Source organism: Platalea leucorodia (genome assembly GCF_965183815.1).
Source record: "Platalea leucorodia genome assembly, chromosome: 12".
In the NCBI taxonomy this organism is placed as follows: Eukaryota; Metazoa; Chordata; class Aves; order Pelecaniformes; family Threskiornithidae; genus Platalea; species Platalea leucorodia.
In genome coordinates this window covers 10,268,121-10,286,170 of record NC_138834.1, presented here as the reverse complement: position 1 = coordinate 10,286,170, position 18,050 = coordinate 10,268,121, and the positions used below count along the sequence as shown (strand labels likewise).

Below are 18,050 nucleotides of genomic sequence, written 5' to 3'. Positions count from 1 at the left end.
AGTTGGTGTCTGTGTTTGGGGATTAAGGCTAGCTTATAGTGAGATACCAGGCAGAGCATTTTCACCTTGCCCATTTTAGAATTATTATGCAGTGTTTTCATTTAAGGAGGCTGTGCAATCGGTTAAAGAATTGTTTAAATGTAACATAATTGGGAAATGCCCATTCTCTGGCAAGGGTGAAATATCTAAGAAACACATCTCTCCAAGTCACCAGGTCCCTATTAGTTGTCATGCTGTGATGCACATCTGCTTAACATCAGACTCTTTACCTTATTGAGCTGAAAAACCTAAGCTCGCTGTTGCTCCCATGAAAAAGATAGCAATTAGAAACCTTTTTGAGAACTCCCTTCTGTGCCTTAGCTCAGTGGCAGAAGAATCTGCTTTCTATTAAAGTGATAAATTGCATAATTGGAGGTGTAAGCAATCCCCACTGTGAAATTTGTCTTTGTCAGATATATAAAGCATTGATTTTCTTTGTTTGCTGATGCAAAACCGGAGTGGTATGAAGCTGTAGTGTCCCATCACCCTGTTGCCAAGCAGAGGTTTGTGCTAGCACAGCTGGAGCCCATTTCATGTGCGCAGCTAGTGTCAACCTTGTACTCTCACTGCATCATTTTGACTCTTACACCAGTACATATGGGAATACCCCTACCCTGTTGGCCCAATGTGTGAGCCACTTAAGAGTTCCCAGTGGATCCTGTTATGCAGAGGATTTTATTAAGTATACAATGATAAATTTATCGTCTGGAATCCTATTACTAACCCCCTAAAATGAGTCATCGGTGTCCCCCAGCAGATGTAATCACCAAATTGTTCCTAAATGCTGCTTTGGTGTCAAACTCCACAGTTGCCACTGATTGCCCCCACGAGCACATAAGGAGTACAGATATTTATCTTGCTGGAGAAGAGATGCTGCAGGCAACCAGCCCTGGGGAAGCCATAAGTGCCATAGGCTCTGCTCATGCAGACTCCAAGGTGACTGAGAAGTGCTTCTCTTGGAGCACTCAGATCAGTTAACAGTGGAAGCTGCTGCAGAATAAAACACGTGGGGAGCATTGGTGCGAAGGCCATGTCAGAGGGTAGAGGTGGCCTTCCTGTCTTTGTCTAGCTGTCTGCGTGAGCAGCAGCCTAGCCTCTGGAAACAGCCCCATCTTTCTAATCATGTTGAGCTGTTTCTTCTCAGCCCTTTACCCTTCATTTTCCATTTCTCTTTTTGTCTCTTCCTATTTATTTGTCTTTTCTGCTCCTCTTATTCTGCTCCTACATCCTGGTTTGGATGATCCAGCCCTGGGCACTCAGATGTTTAAGCCAAGTCTTTTTTCATGCCCTGAGAACGGTTGCCAAGCTTGTACTCTTTATTCTAGGTCTTTACTGTGATCTGGAAATGCTGTTGGGGAAAGGGATTAGGAGCCCTGAGAATAAACATTTCCAGCTCCACAAATTTCACCTCCTGTGATCCACTTCCCAGTCTAGGAGACCTCCTAAAGATTTCTTCCCGTGTACGGTATGAGCAGTCTCTGCATCTGGCAAGTTTCTCTTGTGCACAGAAGGTCTGAGATCTGCTGCTTTCCATTTATGCCTCTCTTTGCTAGCCATGGTGCATTAACATCATCTGAGTCTCTGTCTAGATGGCTCTTTGCCATAGCTCATCTTATGCAGCAATCTGCACGCATAAATGTCCACTTTTTTTTTCTTTAGCAGCCCTAGGAGACAACAGTTTTCACTGACTCCTTGTTTTCCAGAAAGACATTTCCATTCTCTTCCCAGTTATATCAGAAGTGCTGCTGGTAGTGGTGGCCTGTCTTCCAGAATTAATTGAGGCTGCTGAATCTGTTCTGCTGATTGCGTTGTGCTGTGTTTTAACTTTGCTGGTTTGTCCTGTGCAGCAGTGAGTGTGTTGCTCATCAGCAAAACGAAGGGAGCTCCGATGTACCTTGAAGTCTGTAATGGGCCCCACACAGTGTTTTGGTGTGGGCTTGTGCAAGATGTCTGCATGTATCTATTTTTTCCCTTTTTTTTTTCCTAGGGAGATTCCAAATGACTCAATACTATGTATATATTAGTATTCATGAACATTTGCATAAAAATGGATTAAAATTCAGAGCAAAAATTTTCATGTTGATTTTGTAGCAGCCTCAAAACAGGCTCCCTCAGACCCTCTTTTAGATAACAGCGTTTCCTCGCTGGTGTCAGCCAAAAAGCTACTTCACTGCACTGCTCCAGAGCCCGTCCAGGACCAAACTGCCCTGACGCCGCAGCAAGTCTGACCAAGATGGAGCAGGGCCTCCTCCCAGCTTTGCCTGCTGCTGCCTGCGCTGAGGCAGCTGGTCCTGCCTGTGCAGCCTGGGCAGTCGCGGCAGCACCGAGGAGGGGCTGGGGCCTCTGCCAGTGCCTGCCCTCCAGGAGCGAGGAGCTGTGGCCCTCTCAGCCAGCTGCCGCACTTGGCAGGTCCAGGTCGTGAGGCGTCGCTGTCCTGTTGGGCGCCCATCTTGTGGCGGCCGGCTGGATGCCAGGTCTAGCTGGTGATGTGGAATTTTCCAGCGGGAGGAGGAGCTGTGGGAGGTAGGAGTGAAGTGAAGTGAAGTCAGCGGTGCTCTGCAGAGTATCCTGCAGAGCTAACTTTTGGAGTGAATATTGCTTTGGTCCCTGATGTTCTGAGCCATGTGCCTGTGCCTGAAGAAGAGCCCGTCCCTTCCTCCTTGCCATCCTGCAGGAAGCATGTCTGTCCAGCTTGTATCCAGCTGGAGACCCTGTGTCTCTAGTGCTACCAGCATGAACTGGTGTTGGCTTCCTCATTCCAACAGAGGCAATTTCTCCTTTCATGAATGCCTGTGTTTCTGCAGAAGCTGTAAATCACTTATTTCTGGAGGGTTTAGCTGGTTTTCACACCACCTGTGGTGCTTGCTGTTGGAGAAACATCTCCCAAGCCCAAGAAACCATTTGACCGTGTGGCAGCGTGTTCAGTAGCTTTGTCCCCAGCCTGTCACTAGGGTGTATGTCACTGAAGAGTTGCTGCTAGCTGCTCCCCTCTCTAGTCTGGGGTAATTACAGCAGCAAAAGCGACTTATTTCTAGTTCATTATAGCATGTATTGTCAGCATGAAATCAGTACAGCTCTTGCCATCTGTGGGACTGAGCCCAAGGCTTTCCTGTCCTGCTGTCATGTGAAGTGGCACCGTGGCCTTGCAGGATGCTGCCGGGCTTCCTAATGGCGGCTGCTGCTCTACCACTGCTGTTCTTGCATTGTCCCTTGCGTTGAATGAAGTTCATCTGCAGCACTAAGTGAAAAAACTTAAGACATTTTGAATTCTGGCACTTCTTCCATTATAATTAAGCTGCCTGAAAGGATGCCTCAGGGAGAGCAAATGCAGCTTGGCTATTTATGGAGCTGGCCAAGGGAGAGCTTTCTTATAACTTCTCTATCTTATGACCTATAAATTGTGGTCAATAGGTAATCTGTCATCTCAGGTTCTTGTATCAGAAAGGATGGTTTCTCTATTAATCTGTATCAGCACAGCGTGTTTATAGTTCCTCAGTGTGCAAATATTACTCTTTTAATGCTGCTGATCACAAAAATAATTTGTCACCTGTGCTTTCTTCCTCTTGCTCTGGCCCACAGGTGTCTCTGACTTAGCATTACTCTTCCAATCATGATGTAATTTTAGTAAAAATAATCTTTCGGAAGGTTTCTCCTGACACTGTTTTTGAAAGTCATGAAAGGCTCATTTCTTCAGGGATGCAATTTCAATAGCAAAATGTAGTTCCAGTTGAGAGGTGCTGAGCCAGCTCCCCTCCTGTAGAAGAGATTTTCTGATCTGCTTTCTTTTTATATCTGATCTCTAGATAGTGTGGCCAGGAAGAGGTTAATCATTTGCCTTTGAGAAAGGAATTAAAATCCTATCTGTGGGGCACAGCCGGTCTGCAGGTGGGAGCCAAGCAGGAACATACCAGTTTGTCAAGGGGAGGCGATTGCCCAGAGGGAATGCGCAGGGTGAAGGAAAGCTCTCTAACTCCTGTAGCTCCTGCGGGCAAATGTATGACTTTGCAGGTAAACATGGCAGGAGTTCCTGGTCTGGTGCTGGGTGGGTTGGAGAGGTTCATCATCGTCGCTCTGGGCACTGAGAGGGAGCCACCACCATCCCTTAGCTTCTCCAGCTGCTTAATTTCACTAAGTGTTTTCCTTCCAACCTTTATGTCAGCGTGCATTTCTGTGCGCTTGTAGTGTGGAAGAGGCAGCTGCTTAGAACAGCTGAAAGAGTTGGGCTTGAATCTACAATGTCTTAGGTGAGTTTGACCCTGAAGGCCCTCTTGCTGACTGAACCTTGCTGCGGAGTTGTGGTCTGAGTCACATCTCGTGCATGCAGAGCACGAAGCTCACTTTTTGCAGCTCGTCTTGCATTCTCTGGGGATTAGGCTGGTGTGTTTATCAGTGGTATAGTACTGAAGCCTTTCTCCAGCTCCGTGGCGTTCAAATTGGAGATAGCTGGTTGGCGTGACCTGTGAGGTGCTTTCAGTTGCACTCCGTGCACTTACCATATGGAATCCTGTTTCATGGGAGAGCTTTCGGTGTTGCGTCTACGGATATTACATCCTGAAAGGTAAAGTGTGTTTACTGCTTAAACAAACAGCACCGGTATCAGCTGTATTGGAGGGCCATCCAAGTCATAGCAAGAGGGGAGTAGCAAAATAAAAGTATGCCACACAGGTTGCTCCAGTGGTTGAGCTCAGAAAGCAAGAACAGAGGGAGCATGCCTTGCTTCCCAACACTGGAACAGCCCAAGGGGCCCCACCTGCTTGCAGCCTGGTGGTGTGGTTGAGCTGCTCTTCCCCCCATCACACCACTCAGTGCGAAGATCTTGCCTGTTCGGAAATAGGAAATTTGAACCGGTGATTGGGGAGCTCAGACTCGGCCACATGGACACGAACACTAGCCTCAGGGTGCACTGGGTGCGCACAGCCAAGGATCAGAAAAGGGTGAGGCTGCCTCTTCGTTGGTAGTACGGGGTTATGCCACTTCAGATAGTAAGGACAAGTGTCCTGAGATGCTGTGTCACCATCTCAGGTGGAAGGGTGGACTGGATCTTTGCCGAGCTAGGGTGCTAGGGAGGGTTGAGCCCGATCTCTGTGCAGTCACTCACCCTGACTGCTCCTTTCTGGAGGTTTGGAAAAGATGGCTGTTGTGGAACTGGGTTGCAGCAGCAGCTGGGTAGCAGAGGAAATGCATATGCAGGGACCATGGAGGACTCGGGGTCAGGGCTTTGGAGTGAACAGCCGTGCTGAGGCAGCAGATACGCATTAGGCAGAAGGAACATATCCCTGCTCTTGGCTTCTTGCCCTGCTGTCTGGCTGTGTATGCTCTGGCTTTGCCAGGTGGAAGGAAGGCCTGCGTCCTGGTAGATGCAGTGGGCAAAAGAATGTGATTCTCAGATAATTTGTCTTGTTAAATACAGCTGTTTCTCAGTGGTAAGAAATCAGGTTTTCAAACAGCTATATTTATTTAAGATGTCCCCAGGGGACAGAGGCTCCAGCTGCTGAAATACTGTTGTCTTTGCTACAGTCCCAAGGTTGTTTGGGGCTCAATAACAAATGATGTCGTGCTAGAAGGACCCTGATGCTGCACAGTAAGAACTGCGCTCTTCAGAGCGTGGTGTGATCAGCCAAGCAGAAGTACGTGAAGATGTTGGTGACTGCACACTGGCCTACTGGTATTGCAAGATAAGCAGCAGAGGCATCTCCCTTCTCCCAGCTGAGTGCTGCCTGCAAGCATGTAAGTTTTCCAGCAGCAGGTATTCAATGGCTGTTTAGTCTGGAAAGAAGAGACTGCGGAGTCCTCGTGGTGGCTCCGCCTGCAGCATGGTTATGTCAAGTTATGTGTTCTGCTGCTGGTCTCTGACAGTACTTTGGCATCAGCCTGCAGGGTCTCAGGAGTGTTGCTTTGACGTGAGCTTACTGGGTAGAGGGTGGAACCAGGCAAGCATTCATTTGCAATGTTCTCTGCAGGTGAATATCATTATTTGTCTGCTTTCTTAAGAGCCGCCATACACAGCGTTGTTTCATGTGTTGGCAGGACTTGATATAAATGTTAAAGTAGTCATTAGAGGTGACCTGAGGTGTGGCTGTCTATAGAGGAAGCGCTGGTCCCTGGGATAGCTCAGGGTGGTCCTGGAGTGCAGTTTTCTGCAGCGATCATTTTCTCTGCTTCCTCAGTGGTCTCTGCATCTTTGCAGCACCGTCCTTCCCCTCTACCAGGTACACAGACACACTGTACGCTTCGGAGAAAGAGGTAATCCTAGCCCTGTTCTCCTGAGTCAACCCCATTCCTGCTGCCTCTGCCTGAGCTGCCCTGAGGGATGTAGAAGAACTGCATAGAGCAGGTTTTCTAGCTGCTAGTCACATTCTTTCTCCAAAATGGCCTTTTGTGGCTTTGATTTCTAGGACTGGGACCCTCTGACTTGTTTCCATTAATACTTGTACTTACTTTTTCTCTCTTATCTCTGCAGGCAGCGTCCTCAGCACTGAGCAGTCTGGGCCATGTGTACACAGCCATTGGGGACTACCCAAATGCACTGGCTAGCCACAAGCAGTGTGTCCTCCTTGCAAAGCAGTCCAAAGATGAGCTCTCTGAGGCGCGGGAGCTGGGCAACATGGGAGCAGTGTACATTGCAATGGGGGATTTTGAAAATGCGGTGCAGTGCCATGAACAACATCTTAAGATCGCCAAGGAGCTGGGGAACAAGCGGGAGGAAGCTCGAGCCTACAGCAACTTAGGCAGTGCTTACCACTACCGGAGGAACTTCGACAAAGCCATGTCCTACCACAACTATGTGTTGGAGTTGGCTCAGGAGCTGGCTGAAAAGGCCATTGAGATGCGAGCTTATGCTGGCCTGGGGCATGCAGCTAGATGTATGCAGGACCTGGAGAGGGCTAAGCAGTACCATGAAGAACAGTTGCACATCGCTGAGAGCCTGCAGGACCGAGCTGCTGAAGGCAGAGCCTCCTCCAATCTAGGTAAGGCCCTGACATGGAGCAGAATTTGTCAGGGAATGCTGTGACTATCAGAGCTGCTGCAGGAGGCTTGTTGTGTGCTATCTTCTGAGTTACCCCAGTTTCACCAGATTGTCTTCATAAATTAAACAGGCACTTGGCAGGTCGTGTGCCAATGTAATGCATCCCATGTTCAATTATTAACCTGCTCAGAAAGGCACCAGAAATCACAAGCTCATGGCAGAAGGGAAATGAAAAGGTGAAGTGCATTTGAAGAGCTCTTCAGGTATCAGAAACAAGTCTTGCAGTAAGGCAAGAAGTGATATGGTTTATTACCTGGCTGTTTCTTTGGGAGCTTGTCAGCTGGGTATGTCAATATGTTGCTGCCTTCTAAGTTGGGAGATACATGGGTGAAATCCTAACTAAGTTTGTTTTCAGAATGTACTCATTCAAATAATAGAGTGTAAGAGTCTCATGTTCTTCTAAGGAGAGACACTGGCATCCTGCTGGCAGGCTGGGAAGGACTGAATTACATCAGTGAAGTCCATTCCTGCTGCTTCTTCACAGCACCAGATGTGGAAGCGACCAAAGATGCATTTCCATCTCTGCTGTGGGATGCGGTATTTGCTCTGCTGATGTTCCAGCTGTCGTTAGGGATGTGTTCTCAGCTGGCTGGGAGTGGCAGAACAGGGCTGTTGCTGGTATAACAAAATATGTGTTTGCTGGCAGCCCCTGAATCTCAGCTCTTGCAGGCCGCCCCACGCTGTAAATTAGCTTCTGTTTCTGCTTGGCAGTTGGCACTTGGTTCATTTGTAGATGCTAATTGTACTCTGATGTTATCAACAGCAGGTAATTGAAAAGGGCTTGATGAATTACTTAATTTCTCTTAATAGCTGAGTCTTCAGGAGCTGAATGAAGAAGGTAAGGTGAACTGGAGAAAACAAAACAGGCCTAGCTTTCTAATTAGTGTTGCAAATCTCCTCCTTTACACAAATTAGGGCACATGTGTGAGGCAAAGTAGGTTTGTGAGGCAGAAGCGCCTGTGGCGTGCTTAGCATTACAGAGCAGTGAGCATTGATAACATTTCTGTTAGTGTGACAGAGCACCCGATGGGCAAGAGGGCTGGGGGGATGAAGCCTTGCATCTGGCTTCCTGTAACATTTATGTAAGGGCTTTTGCGGAGAACAGCAACAGATGCATCTAGCAAAGCACAAACTACATCCCCCATCTCTGCTGCCAGCATGTGGCTGGTCTTGGGGAGATGCAGAGACGTGAGAGATCCACTGGTCCGTACAGGGACGGGACCTTGGATTGTCCAGCAGGGAGCACGGGGAGATGTAAACTTCAGGTCCTTGGTGGGGGAGATGGAGTCGTTGTCCTTGGCTATGCTTGGGGAACACGCTGGCTTCCCAGCTCATGGTCAGGACTGAGGGAAAGTTCCTCTTGCTGTGAAGCTTAACTTAATGTGTTTTGCTTCCAGTGGAAGCTGACCAGAGGGTGTGCAGGCTGTTCTGCTGCCGTAGTTACTGGGAGATGGCAAAGCTGTGTTCAGCCATGAGCACCTACAAAATGGGGGTGGATGTGCTCTGAGCAGCACTGGCAAGCCTCCAGAGATCAAAACCACTTTCATTCACCTCCCCTCTGAAGCACTTGCTTCTTTCTGGAGAATTGCCCCAATTCTTTCTGAGCAAATTCAGGAAATGCAGCCTGCAGAAATGGAAGCTGTCACTTGGTTTTGGTTTTTTCCCCCTACATCGGTGTGGTGATGAGCCATCTTGGGTTTTCCGTATTGTCTCCTCTTGTTTTTGTGAGCCCTTTGCCATTGGGCAGACCACAGCTCTTTTGCTAGATGAAAGAGCTTAATTAAAGTTCTGTAGCATTTCTTCTAACTGCCTATGTGTTCAATGTAGGCTGTCTCTGTGCTGCTCAGCATCATAAAAAAACCCCAACAAACTGGTACAGAAATGCTGAGACAAGATGGACTTAGCAATTCACTGCAAGTGCTGATGCTCACTGTAGTTGCGTTACCTCATCCCAGAATGAAACAAGCGCTGCTGCAAAAGGAAGCAACTCGCTCTTGTTCCTCAACCTTTCACAGTACTCACTTGTGGTTTAAATTCTCTCACCATTTTGCTGGCTCAAAATCAGTCAAGTTGGGACTAGAAAATTCATCTTAAGATCATTATTAATCTTACAGCATTGGATTTAATGATGCTTTCAGCATGTAATTCCAGAAATTTTGTTTAAAAAAAAAAAAAAAGGAAAGAGTTTTGGTGCAGCAGAGAATGTTTTTCTTGTGTTGGATTTAAGCCTAAATATAACTTTCAGTTGGTATGCTGACTCAGTCACTCTACACTTTGTATTAGAATAGTTTTCCTAGCTTCTGAGTGCAGGATCTCACGTTTCAGCTGTTATTTGGCTATATTTTTATGTCTTCTCTGTCAGAGTTAAGTTATACTGGAGAAAGAGAACATGCAGTTCTTGTTGAGGAAGTGTATGACTGTTGTTTAAAACGCATCCAGTACCAATTAAAAAGTCAAGTCTTAATTGTCTCTTTCATCTAATCCACATGCAAAACAAAACCTCATCAAAATAACCATGCTGACAGGCAAAAAAAAGTATCTAAATGTGTGTTTCCAAGCCAGAATGTTAGAGTTGGCCTCTTTGCTGAAGCAACAGAAATGTTCTGTTTGCATTTCACTGATTTAGATGGAAAGCTCTCTTAAGTGTACTATCTAATGCTGAGCAAGACAGACACAGAATATAACATAGCCCAGCTGCTGTAGTGCTCTGCGGGGAGATGTAATGCGCTCTGTGACTCGGTAAGCAGAAGGTAATGGACTGAGGGCAAGTCACAAGTTATCAAGCCCTTCACAACAAGGAGATGTGGAGTTTAACCAGAAGTCTCAGATTGTCAACCTTTGTAAAGCAGATGGTGTTTCCAAATGCCAAGGCTCCATGTAGAGAGCTGGCTTTTCAGCCTCTGCAGCTTTTAAGGGTTCCCATTGCGATAGAGAGAGGACACTTCAGATTATTAACAAAACACAGTATAAAGTCTCTCCCTTGGTGCTTAGCGTCTCTTTGCAGTTACAAGAGAACTTCTGTGCCTATCTTCATGTGCTTGGTGTGTTGTCCAGAGGTGCCAGATATTTTCTCTTGAAGCGTTTTTGCAATTAGCGTCAAAAAATGGTGGTTACGTTTTGCCGTCTCTTCCCCAGTTGCTGAAGGCCTGGCTAACTCGCCCAAGACCCCTTTCCCTCATCCCTGACTGCTCACAGGCACGATCATCCAGCCAGCTGCATTGCAGCAGAGCGTGCATCAGGCGGTGGATGCTGTTAGGCTCTCCTGTCCACACCGAGGAGGGGGCTGGGACGTGGTTCTCCCACCACATGGGTGAGCTTCAGAACCACTTCTGCTCTGTTTCAACTTTCAGCATGTTCGTATTTCATTCTGAAAGAGCAGTTTCAGTCAAGAGCGATGTTACCTTGGTCTAAGCTGGAGGCTGTGGTGCAGCTGTGACCCCGTCACGATGCAGAGGTTTGTTCTGCACTGGCTAATGCTAGTGGGAGACTGGAGGCCCCTTTGACTTCTGCTGTAACCGCCTGCCGGGCTCCAGCATGGGAGCTGCAAAGACTATTCCAAAGTTAGTCTGGCACTTTCTCTCTCACTTTACCAATTTGTTGCCCGAATTGGAAAAATCAGTGATGTGTGTAAGCAGAATGTAACTTTTATGATTATTCTGCTGATGTCTTATACAGGTTTCTACCCGGTTCTAACTGTATGCATCATTAAGGAAAGAAAGCTTCTGAATTAATGTAATTTGTGCCATTTTTGGTGCTTTACACAGTAAGGCAGTAAAGGCTATCTCTGACTCCCTCATTGCCTGCTGGGTTCTTGTCTTGGGTCTGTTCTGCTGTATCCTTCATGTGCCATTCCAGAACATAGTCTAGCTGCCTGACCAGGCGGCTATCTTTTGCTTTGAAGTACTGATCATAGCTGAAAGAATGAGTCAGAATGCTGATGTTCTGAAGTCACAGTGTGTTTCTGGATCCTTCTTCCTTAAGTGGCCACAACAGATGGGTGACAGCTCAAGCAAACTAATGTGATAGCAGGCTCCATGGGTGAGGAGAGTACAGCTTTATTCTCTGTTATGCTACTTGGGTTTGTCCTGGATATCTCCTGGTAAACATTTGCTCACTGTTTTTCTCCTTTCTTGGCAGTAAAGAGGCTGACTAAAACATTTAGAACTGTGAAGGCTTCATCTCCCATCCATCTACGAACCTCATTTTTGTCTGTTGAGGAATGCACAAAGAGAGAATATATTTGGTAGGTGATGATTTTGGAGTCTGAGTCAGAACCTTTCCTTCCTGGGCCGTCCTTTGTAATTACCCCTGGCAAATGATGGCAACATACCAGGAGGTGCTGTGTGGGGTCTCTTACCAGGTTCCTCTTTTCCCAAGAGCAACCTTAATTTTTGTAGATGAAATTCTGGGAGTTTGCTTGAGCAGGGCTTGTGACAGAGAGCAGCCTTCTTGGTGGACCTAGTATCCATGGTGGAACTCCATCCATAGTCTCCCAGAGAGTGGCAGCACTGGCTGTTTCAGTAACCTGTTGCTCTAACCTCTAGTACAAATTTTACTTCTCTGGCTGCCATTTGCCTTTCAAAGCCATGCTCTGTGTCTGACTTGCCATCTTCCACTCCCACTTTCCTTCTCCTTCACGCGGGACAGGAGAGGTTGGTGTCCTGGGGCAGGAATTCCTATTATCTCCAGCCCCAGGTACTCGTTTTCTTATCTGTCCTTAAGTATAGTATGAAGTGGCAGTGGGAGAGCATCTAGGTTGGGTCAGCAGCTCCAACACTCCTCCTCCATTGTGAGTTCCTCCATGTTGAGGGAGAGAGGTAATTACAGTGAGCATAGGCCTTCTCACTAGCATCCTTGTCTTTCATCCACCGCTCCTGTGGACACAGCTCCTGAGTTGTCAATGGCATTTTAACGGTGACCACTGTGCACTGGCTGTTCTTATTCCTCACAGTGAAGTGGAGTCTCTTCAGGGTTCTTAAGGTGTGGGGCTGAGATGTGGCGTCCTGTCTGCTCACTAGGGCCTCCTAAATGACCTTAGGATACCAAAGATTTTTCCTTCTCTGTCAAATCAGCTGAGTATTTGCCAAAATAATCTCCAGTGCTGCCAAAGATGTTGATCCAAGGAGGGTAAGAGGGCTGAGGTGGAAAAATAAGGAGAGGAGCTTTGTGACAGGAGCAGGATTCACATCCTAAGGCTGGTGATCCGTGGGTCCCAGAGGGACCTCAGCCTGATCAATCATCTTGTACTCTGCACACAGCAGTGGTCTGGCCTGAGGTCTGTAATGGCTAATAGATACACTAGTACAAGAGCTACTTAGAAGGATTTTTTGGGCACAAGAGAAATTGTAAGCTAAAGTATGGATTTCACACCAAGCTCCTGACATTCTCTCTTAATATATTTTTTTAATGTACTAAGCGCTAAAAGCAGGAACTTGCATTCCGTGCTGCTCCAACACCTCTAGGAGGCAGGCAGCTTTACAGATGTTTTTCTCAGCCTAAATTTTCCCATCTCAGTGCCATGTGGATAACAGAAACACCAAATCACAGGCCAGACCTGCTTGGGTGCCATCTTGGTTTCTAAGATATCAACTTGGAAACTGATCTAGATTTGGGGAGATGGATATTAAATAAAGTAATTATTGCATGTTCCGGATGAGCAGAATCCCTTGCAGCCCAATATGAGCCTCTCTCTTTCCTAAGAGGCACCTGATCTGTTTGTTGCAGTTGTTCTGTTGCCAAAGATTGCAGCTAAGGAGCTTGCATCGTGCAGGACATGGGAAGGAGTGTGAAACAGCTCACGCTTGACATGGCTCGCAGATAAAACATACTTGAAACTAGTAGCAAGGTGTAGAGTCAGCATCCCCTCAGAGCAAGCTGCATGTCTGCAGTCCAGGACCAAGGTTGTCTGTGGCTTTGACAAGAATTTTCTTTAAGTGTATAGCTGAGGATAGACTGAGGATGGGAAAACACAGGTGCCATTTGATGGGAGGGAGACAGAGCAGGATACTTGGAAATTAAGACAGGGATGGCAGCTTGTACAGAAAGGATGATGAGTAGCAACAACACAGCAGGGGAGTGAACTAGGTGATTGCTCTTGTTTCCAGGCGCTAGGGCAGCAAGGCTCAGTAGATAGTAGCAGCCAGTCTGTGGAGCCTGTGCGTCTCTGGCAGACTGTGTCCCTGTAGTGTCTGTAAGATCTAGGTGGCTGGGTAGGTGTTTCCAGCCGTGCAGTGGGAAAGATCTGCCTGCTATTCTGAGTTCTTCCAGGTGTCTGACCTTCCAGCCAGTCCTCCTTCTGCCTGTCCTGTTACTCTGTATTGCAGCCTGTTGGCATCTGCAAACTTCAGCAAGCTGTGGCTAGTAGCTCCTGGCAGTGTCTTGGTGACATTTTTCCTCCTCTGTTCCTTGAGAAGTAAGGCTATGTTTTATTTCTCAGCATGACACACTTGGGATTAATGAAGCATAAGGGAATTATCTATGAATGTGCTTTTATAGAGAGTCTTGCTGATGAGTTCATTCACATCCTGCAGCAGCCACTTCTGCCTGCGTTATTATTGGTGCTGTAATGACTTGGTGGTGTAAGCATTTTTGGGAGGGTGGCCTAAGAGCAAATGGTCTGTGTGCTGTGCAGCATGATAGCAGTGCAAGCTGCAACTCGTGGAAGCCATGTGTTTTTGAGGCGGTGTGTGCTCCAGCGATAAGGGATGTCCATGTTCCAGGTGTAATTCCTTGGCCTATGAATGGTTGTTGCTGACCTCAGATACTCTCCCAGAAAAGCTGTAGAAGCTCAGAGTTACCAGAGGAATCTACGGTTAAACTAAGAGAAGTGGAAGATGCCTCCCGAGGCATTGAATCCAGTCTCCTGTTACTGCACATGCCCTGTAATGCTAATACCATGATTCATAAACTAACCACGTGCCATTTTAAAAGTGATGTTTTGTTTGTTCACTATCCTACTGTAGGGCTGTTCTGAAGCCTTGGCATTCTGACGGTGAAAATAATTTCTAGGGTTGATGCCCCTCTGTGGTTACACCAGCATTGGTCTGTAAATTGCTTAACTGTTCTGCGTCCAACAGGAATTGCATTTGTCTTTCTTTACTGGAAATACATCAATTCACTGGATAGCTCCTCTTCTTCTCATGTTTCCACATGATGACTTCCTGCCCTTGTAGTCTTGAAGTGTGTGTCTTTGTGTAGTTTACTGCTGATTTTCATCACCCCGTTCTTGTTGCTCTGGTACACAAGGTTGTCCAATCCTTCCTCCATAGTAATCCCATCCTTCTCTGTGTCAGCAGTTCTTCTTAACTGGGTTTCATCATTACGTCTCGAGTAGCACTCGCTTCCTTTGTGCCAAAGTCACCACTAAAAATTTTTATAAGGTTTGTCCTCTTTTCTGCTTTCTTATTCTTAATTAAGAGGAGTCTCATTAAAGAACAAGTTGTCTAGGCAGGCAGCTGAACTCAAATTTGCTTTTAACCTGTTTTCTGTCCTCTCTCTCCCTTTTATGGTCATTTCAAGCTGAGTGCTTTCCCACACCTGATTCCTCGGAGGAGGTGGAGAGTGGTGCTGGTGGAGAGCGATGGCATGTCTTGTCTCCTTGAAGAGTCTGTCTGTTTAGCAGTAAGAGATTACGAAAAGCTTACTTGTCCCCTTATTCTGGAAAACCCTGGGTTTTCGGAGGTGCTTTTCAATGAGCTGTGTGTTTAGCTTTCTGACAGGCAGGGCCTGCTGCGTTACATCTCGCTGGGCAGGGCCTGGCTGCCTGTGCGGGAGCCGAGGCACCCGAGGTGCTGGCTGGGAGGGACACAGCATTTGGGAGACAGGGCTGGGAGCACGGGCTCCTTGGGGCAGTGCTGGTTCTGTCAGCTTCCAGCTCAGATACCTCTTGCTCTTTCTAGGGGAGACATTTAGCTAATTCCATCTTTTTTGGTTTCTGAAGCAATGGGACACTTTCACAGTGACTGTTTTTTACAGTTTCAAAGTTACTTAGCTTTGTATCCAATCCAATTCCACCCTTTGTAATTACATTGTGTTTTTTTCTGCAAAAATTGGTGGTCTTTCCTGTGAGCTCTCCGCTGTGTGCAGCAGTGCAGCTGTCCACCGAGCCCCAGCACTGGCCGTGTCTCCAGATAGGAGATGGAGGGCCAAAATACTCACATGGGGTCACTTAGCTAGTTCATCCTGTCCTTCCTGCCACCACCTTCCCTCATCATACCGGAGGGAATGTATCAACGAGAGATGCAATAGCTCATGCTGATCAGTTAGAGCCACAGACTCGTTGGAGCTGAGGAAGGATTTGGCCAGGAGCTGACACCAGGGAGCCAGTCCCTCCTGCCACGAGCTCTAGCTTTGATCACGATTGCAGTGTTGGGAGAGAGAAATGAACTGTCATCAGCAACTGAGCATTTGCTGTTTTGATCCTGTTTTGTTCTGCCCATGTTTTCTAAATTGCCTTCTCCGGAACCCTCGTGTTAGTAGGAAAGTGAGCAGAATTTTTTAATTACTTGCTTTGGTAGAAATACAGGTAATCCAGCCAGAATGCTTCATGCTGACATAATGGAACTTGGATTTTCAATCCTACGTGAGTTTTAAAAATGAATCTGTGAGGTCCAAATTGCCTTGGGAAAGCAAATTTCAGCCCTTGTGTTCCAGGTTCTCTTGGAAAGCCTCTGTCCTCAAATTTCTCTTTGAAAGTACAAACCAAGAGGAGGCTGATGCACGGGGCCCGATCACAGCATGCCGCGCTTTCCGGTGACTGGGGAAGGCAGCTGCCTCCTGACCCTCCACATCTCTTTTCCCTCAACATGTTGGATGTGGTACGGAGATGGAAGCTGGAAGCTGTTTTCTTTTAGGGGCAGGGAAAGACGTGAAGTTGTCTTCAGGTATCAAGTAACTGTGACGAATCTGCATCATCAGGTAACTGTGTTTGCGGGGCCTCCTTCAGTGGCTCCTGAATCTCCAGGCCTGTTCACGAGTGTTTGTAAAGGAGCCACATGTGTTATTAGCACAGAGTTTAATTGAAGCATAAGTTGTAACACTAGCAAATTCAGAGCCTCTGTTCCCATGTCTCATAACAAGTACAAGATCATTTGACTAAAATTGAAAAGCAAATGCAAATGCTTTCTCGCTCAGTGTGTTGAGTATGAGCTCTGGAGTCACCAGGCATCACTGATGGGGAAAAAAAAAAGTAGCCTAATTACAAAAGAAAATGGGCATTTCGTAAGGCCAGACTGTCCAGTTGTTGTAGTGAATGTGTGCTTCACGTGTAATACAAAACCTTCTCCCTGATTTGCCTGTTAGGAGCGAGGAAGCAGTCCACTGTGCCAAAGGCTGTGCCACATCAGCTGTGCCAGGGACGCATCACGGGTAGTGGGGAAGTGATGGGGTTGCCTGGTGTAGAGAGCCTGGGGAAAGGGCCAGGCCATGAACTGCTGAGGGCCGGGTTGCAGGAGAGTCCTGGCATGGCAAGGTGTTGCAGAAGGGTTAGCATGGAGGAATGTTTTTGTTGAGCCCGTTTCTGTTCTTTTTCAGGAATCATTCACCAGATGAAAGGTGACTATGACACTGCACTGCGGCTGCATAAGACACATCTGTCCATAGCTCAGGAACTAAGTGATTACGCAGCCCAGGGCCGGGCCTACGGCAACATGGGCAACGCTTATAACGCTCTTGGCATGTATGATCAGGCTGTCAAGTACCATCGGCAGGAGCTGCAGATTTCTATGGAAGTAAATGACCGTGCCTCTCAGGCATCTACACACGGAAACCTAGCAGTTGCCTATCAAGCGCTGGGTGCCCATGACCGTGCTCTGCAGCACTACCAAAATCATCTCAACATTGCCCGGGAGCTGCGAGACATCCAGAGTGAAGCACGGGCCCTCAGCAATTTGGGCAACTTTCACTGCTCACGAGGAGAGTACGTGCAGGCAGCCCCTTACTACGAGCAGTACCTGCGCTTGTCCCCAGAGTTGCAGGACATGGAAGGGGAGGGGAAAGTTTGCCATAACCTTGGCTATGCCCATTACTGCCTTGGGAACTACGAGGAAGCTGTTAAGTACTACGAGCAGGATCTTGCCTTAGCAAAGGATCTTCATGACAAGCTGAGCCAAGCCAAAGCCTATTGCAACCTGGGCCTGGCCTTCAAAGCCTTGATGGACTTCAGCAAAGCAGAGGAGTGTCAAAAGTACCTGTTGTCTCTGGCCCAGTCTCTGAACAATTCCCAGGCCAGATTCCGAGCTCTGGGGAACTTAGGGGATATTTTTGTCTGTAAAAAAGACGTAAATGGTGCAATAAAATTTTATGAGCAGCAATTGAGCTTAGCCCATCATGTTAAAGACAGGAGACTGGAAGCCAGTGCCTATGCAGCCCTGGGCTCTGCATACAGAATGATACAGAAGTGTGACAAGGCTTTAGGTTACCACACGCAGGAGCTGGAGGTGTACCAGGAGCTGGGAGATATGCCAGGTGAATGCAGAGCACATGGTCACCTTGCTGCAGTGTATATGTCACTTGGAAAGTACACCATGGCCTTCAAGTGTTACGAAGAACAGCTGGAGCTTGGGCAGAAGTTGAAGGACCCCAGCATAGAAGCCCAAGTCTATGGTAACATGGGCATTACCAAGATGAACATGAATGTCATGGAGGAAGCTATTGGCTACTTTGAACAGCAGCTGGCCATGCTGCAGCAGCTCAGTGGAAATGAATCTGTATTAGATCGGGGACGAGCATATGGGAACCTGGGAGATTGTTATGAGGCTCTGGGAGATTTTGAGGAAGCTATAAAGTATTATGAACAGTACCTGTCTGTGGCTCAGAGCTTGAACCGCATGCAAGATCAGGCAAAGGCCTACCGGGGCTTGGGCAATGGGCACAGGTAAGGAGCACTGCATATGTATTCTAATGACAGACAGTGAAGTACAAGTATAAATGGATGCGTTGTGTTACTGATGGGGTGTGTTTGTGTGACCATTGTTCATGTGCACAG

General features: G+C 47.3%; 1 protein-coding gene across 3 annotated transcripts in view; it reads left to right on the top strand.

Moving 5' to 3' along the window:
* Positions 1-18,050, top strand: part of TTC28 (tetratricopeptide repeat domain 28) — a 185,019-nt gene that overhangs the window by 125,348 nt on the left and 41,621 nt on the right. For 2 of the 3 annotated variants that reach the window (XM_082325233.1, XM_082325234.1), the window contains exons 5-6: positions 6,500-7,007; positions 16,598-17,939. In XM_082325233.1, coding sequence (XP_082181359.1) covers positions 6,500-7,007; positions 16,598-17,939 — 1,850 coding nt within the window. The remainder of the gene's footprint in view (positions 1-6,499; positions 7,008-16,597; positions 17,940-18,050) is intronic. The other variant, XM_082325235.1, reaches the window with a different exon arrangement.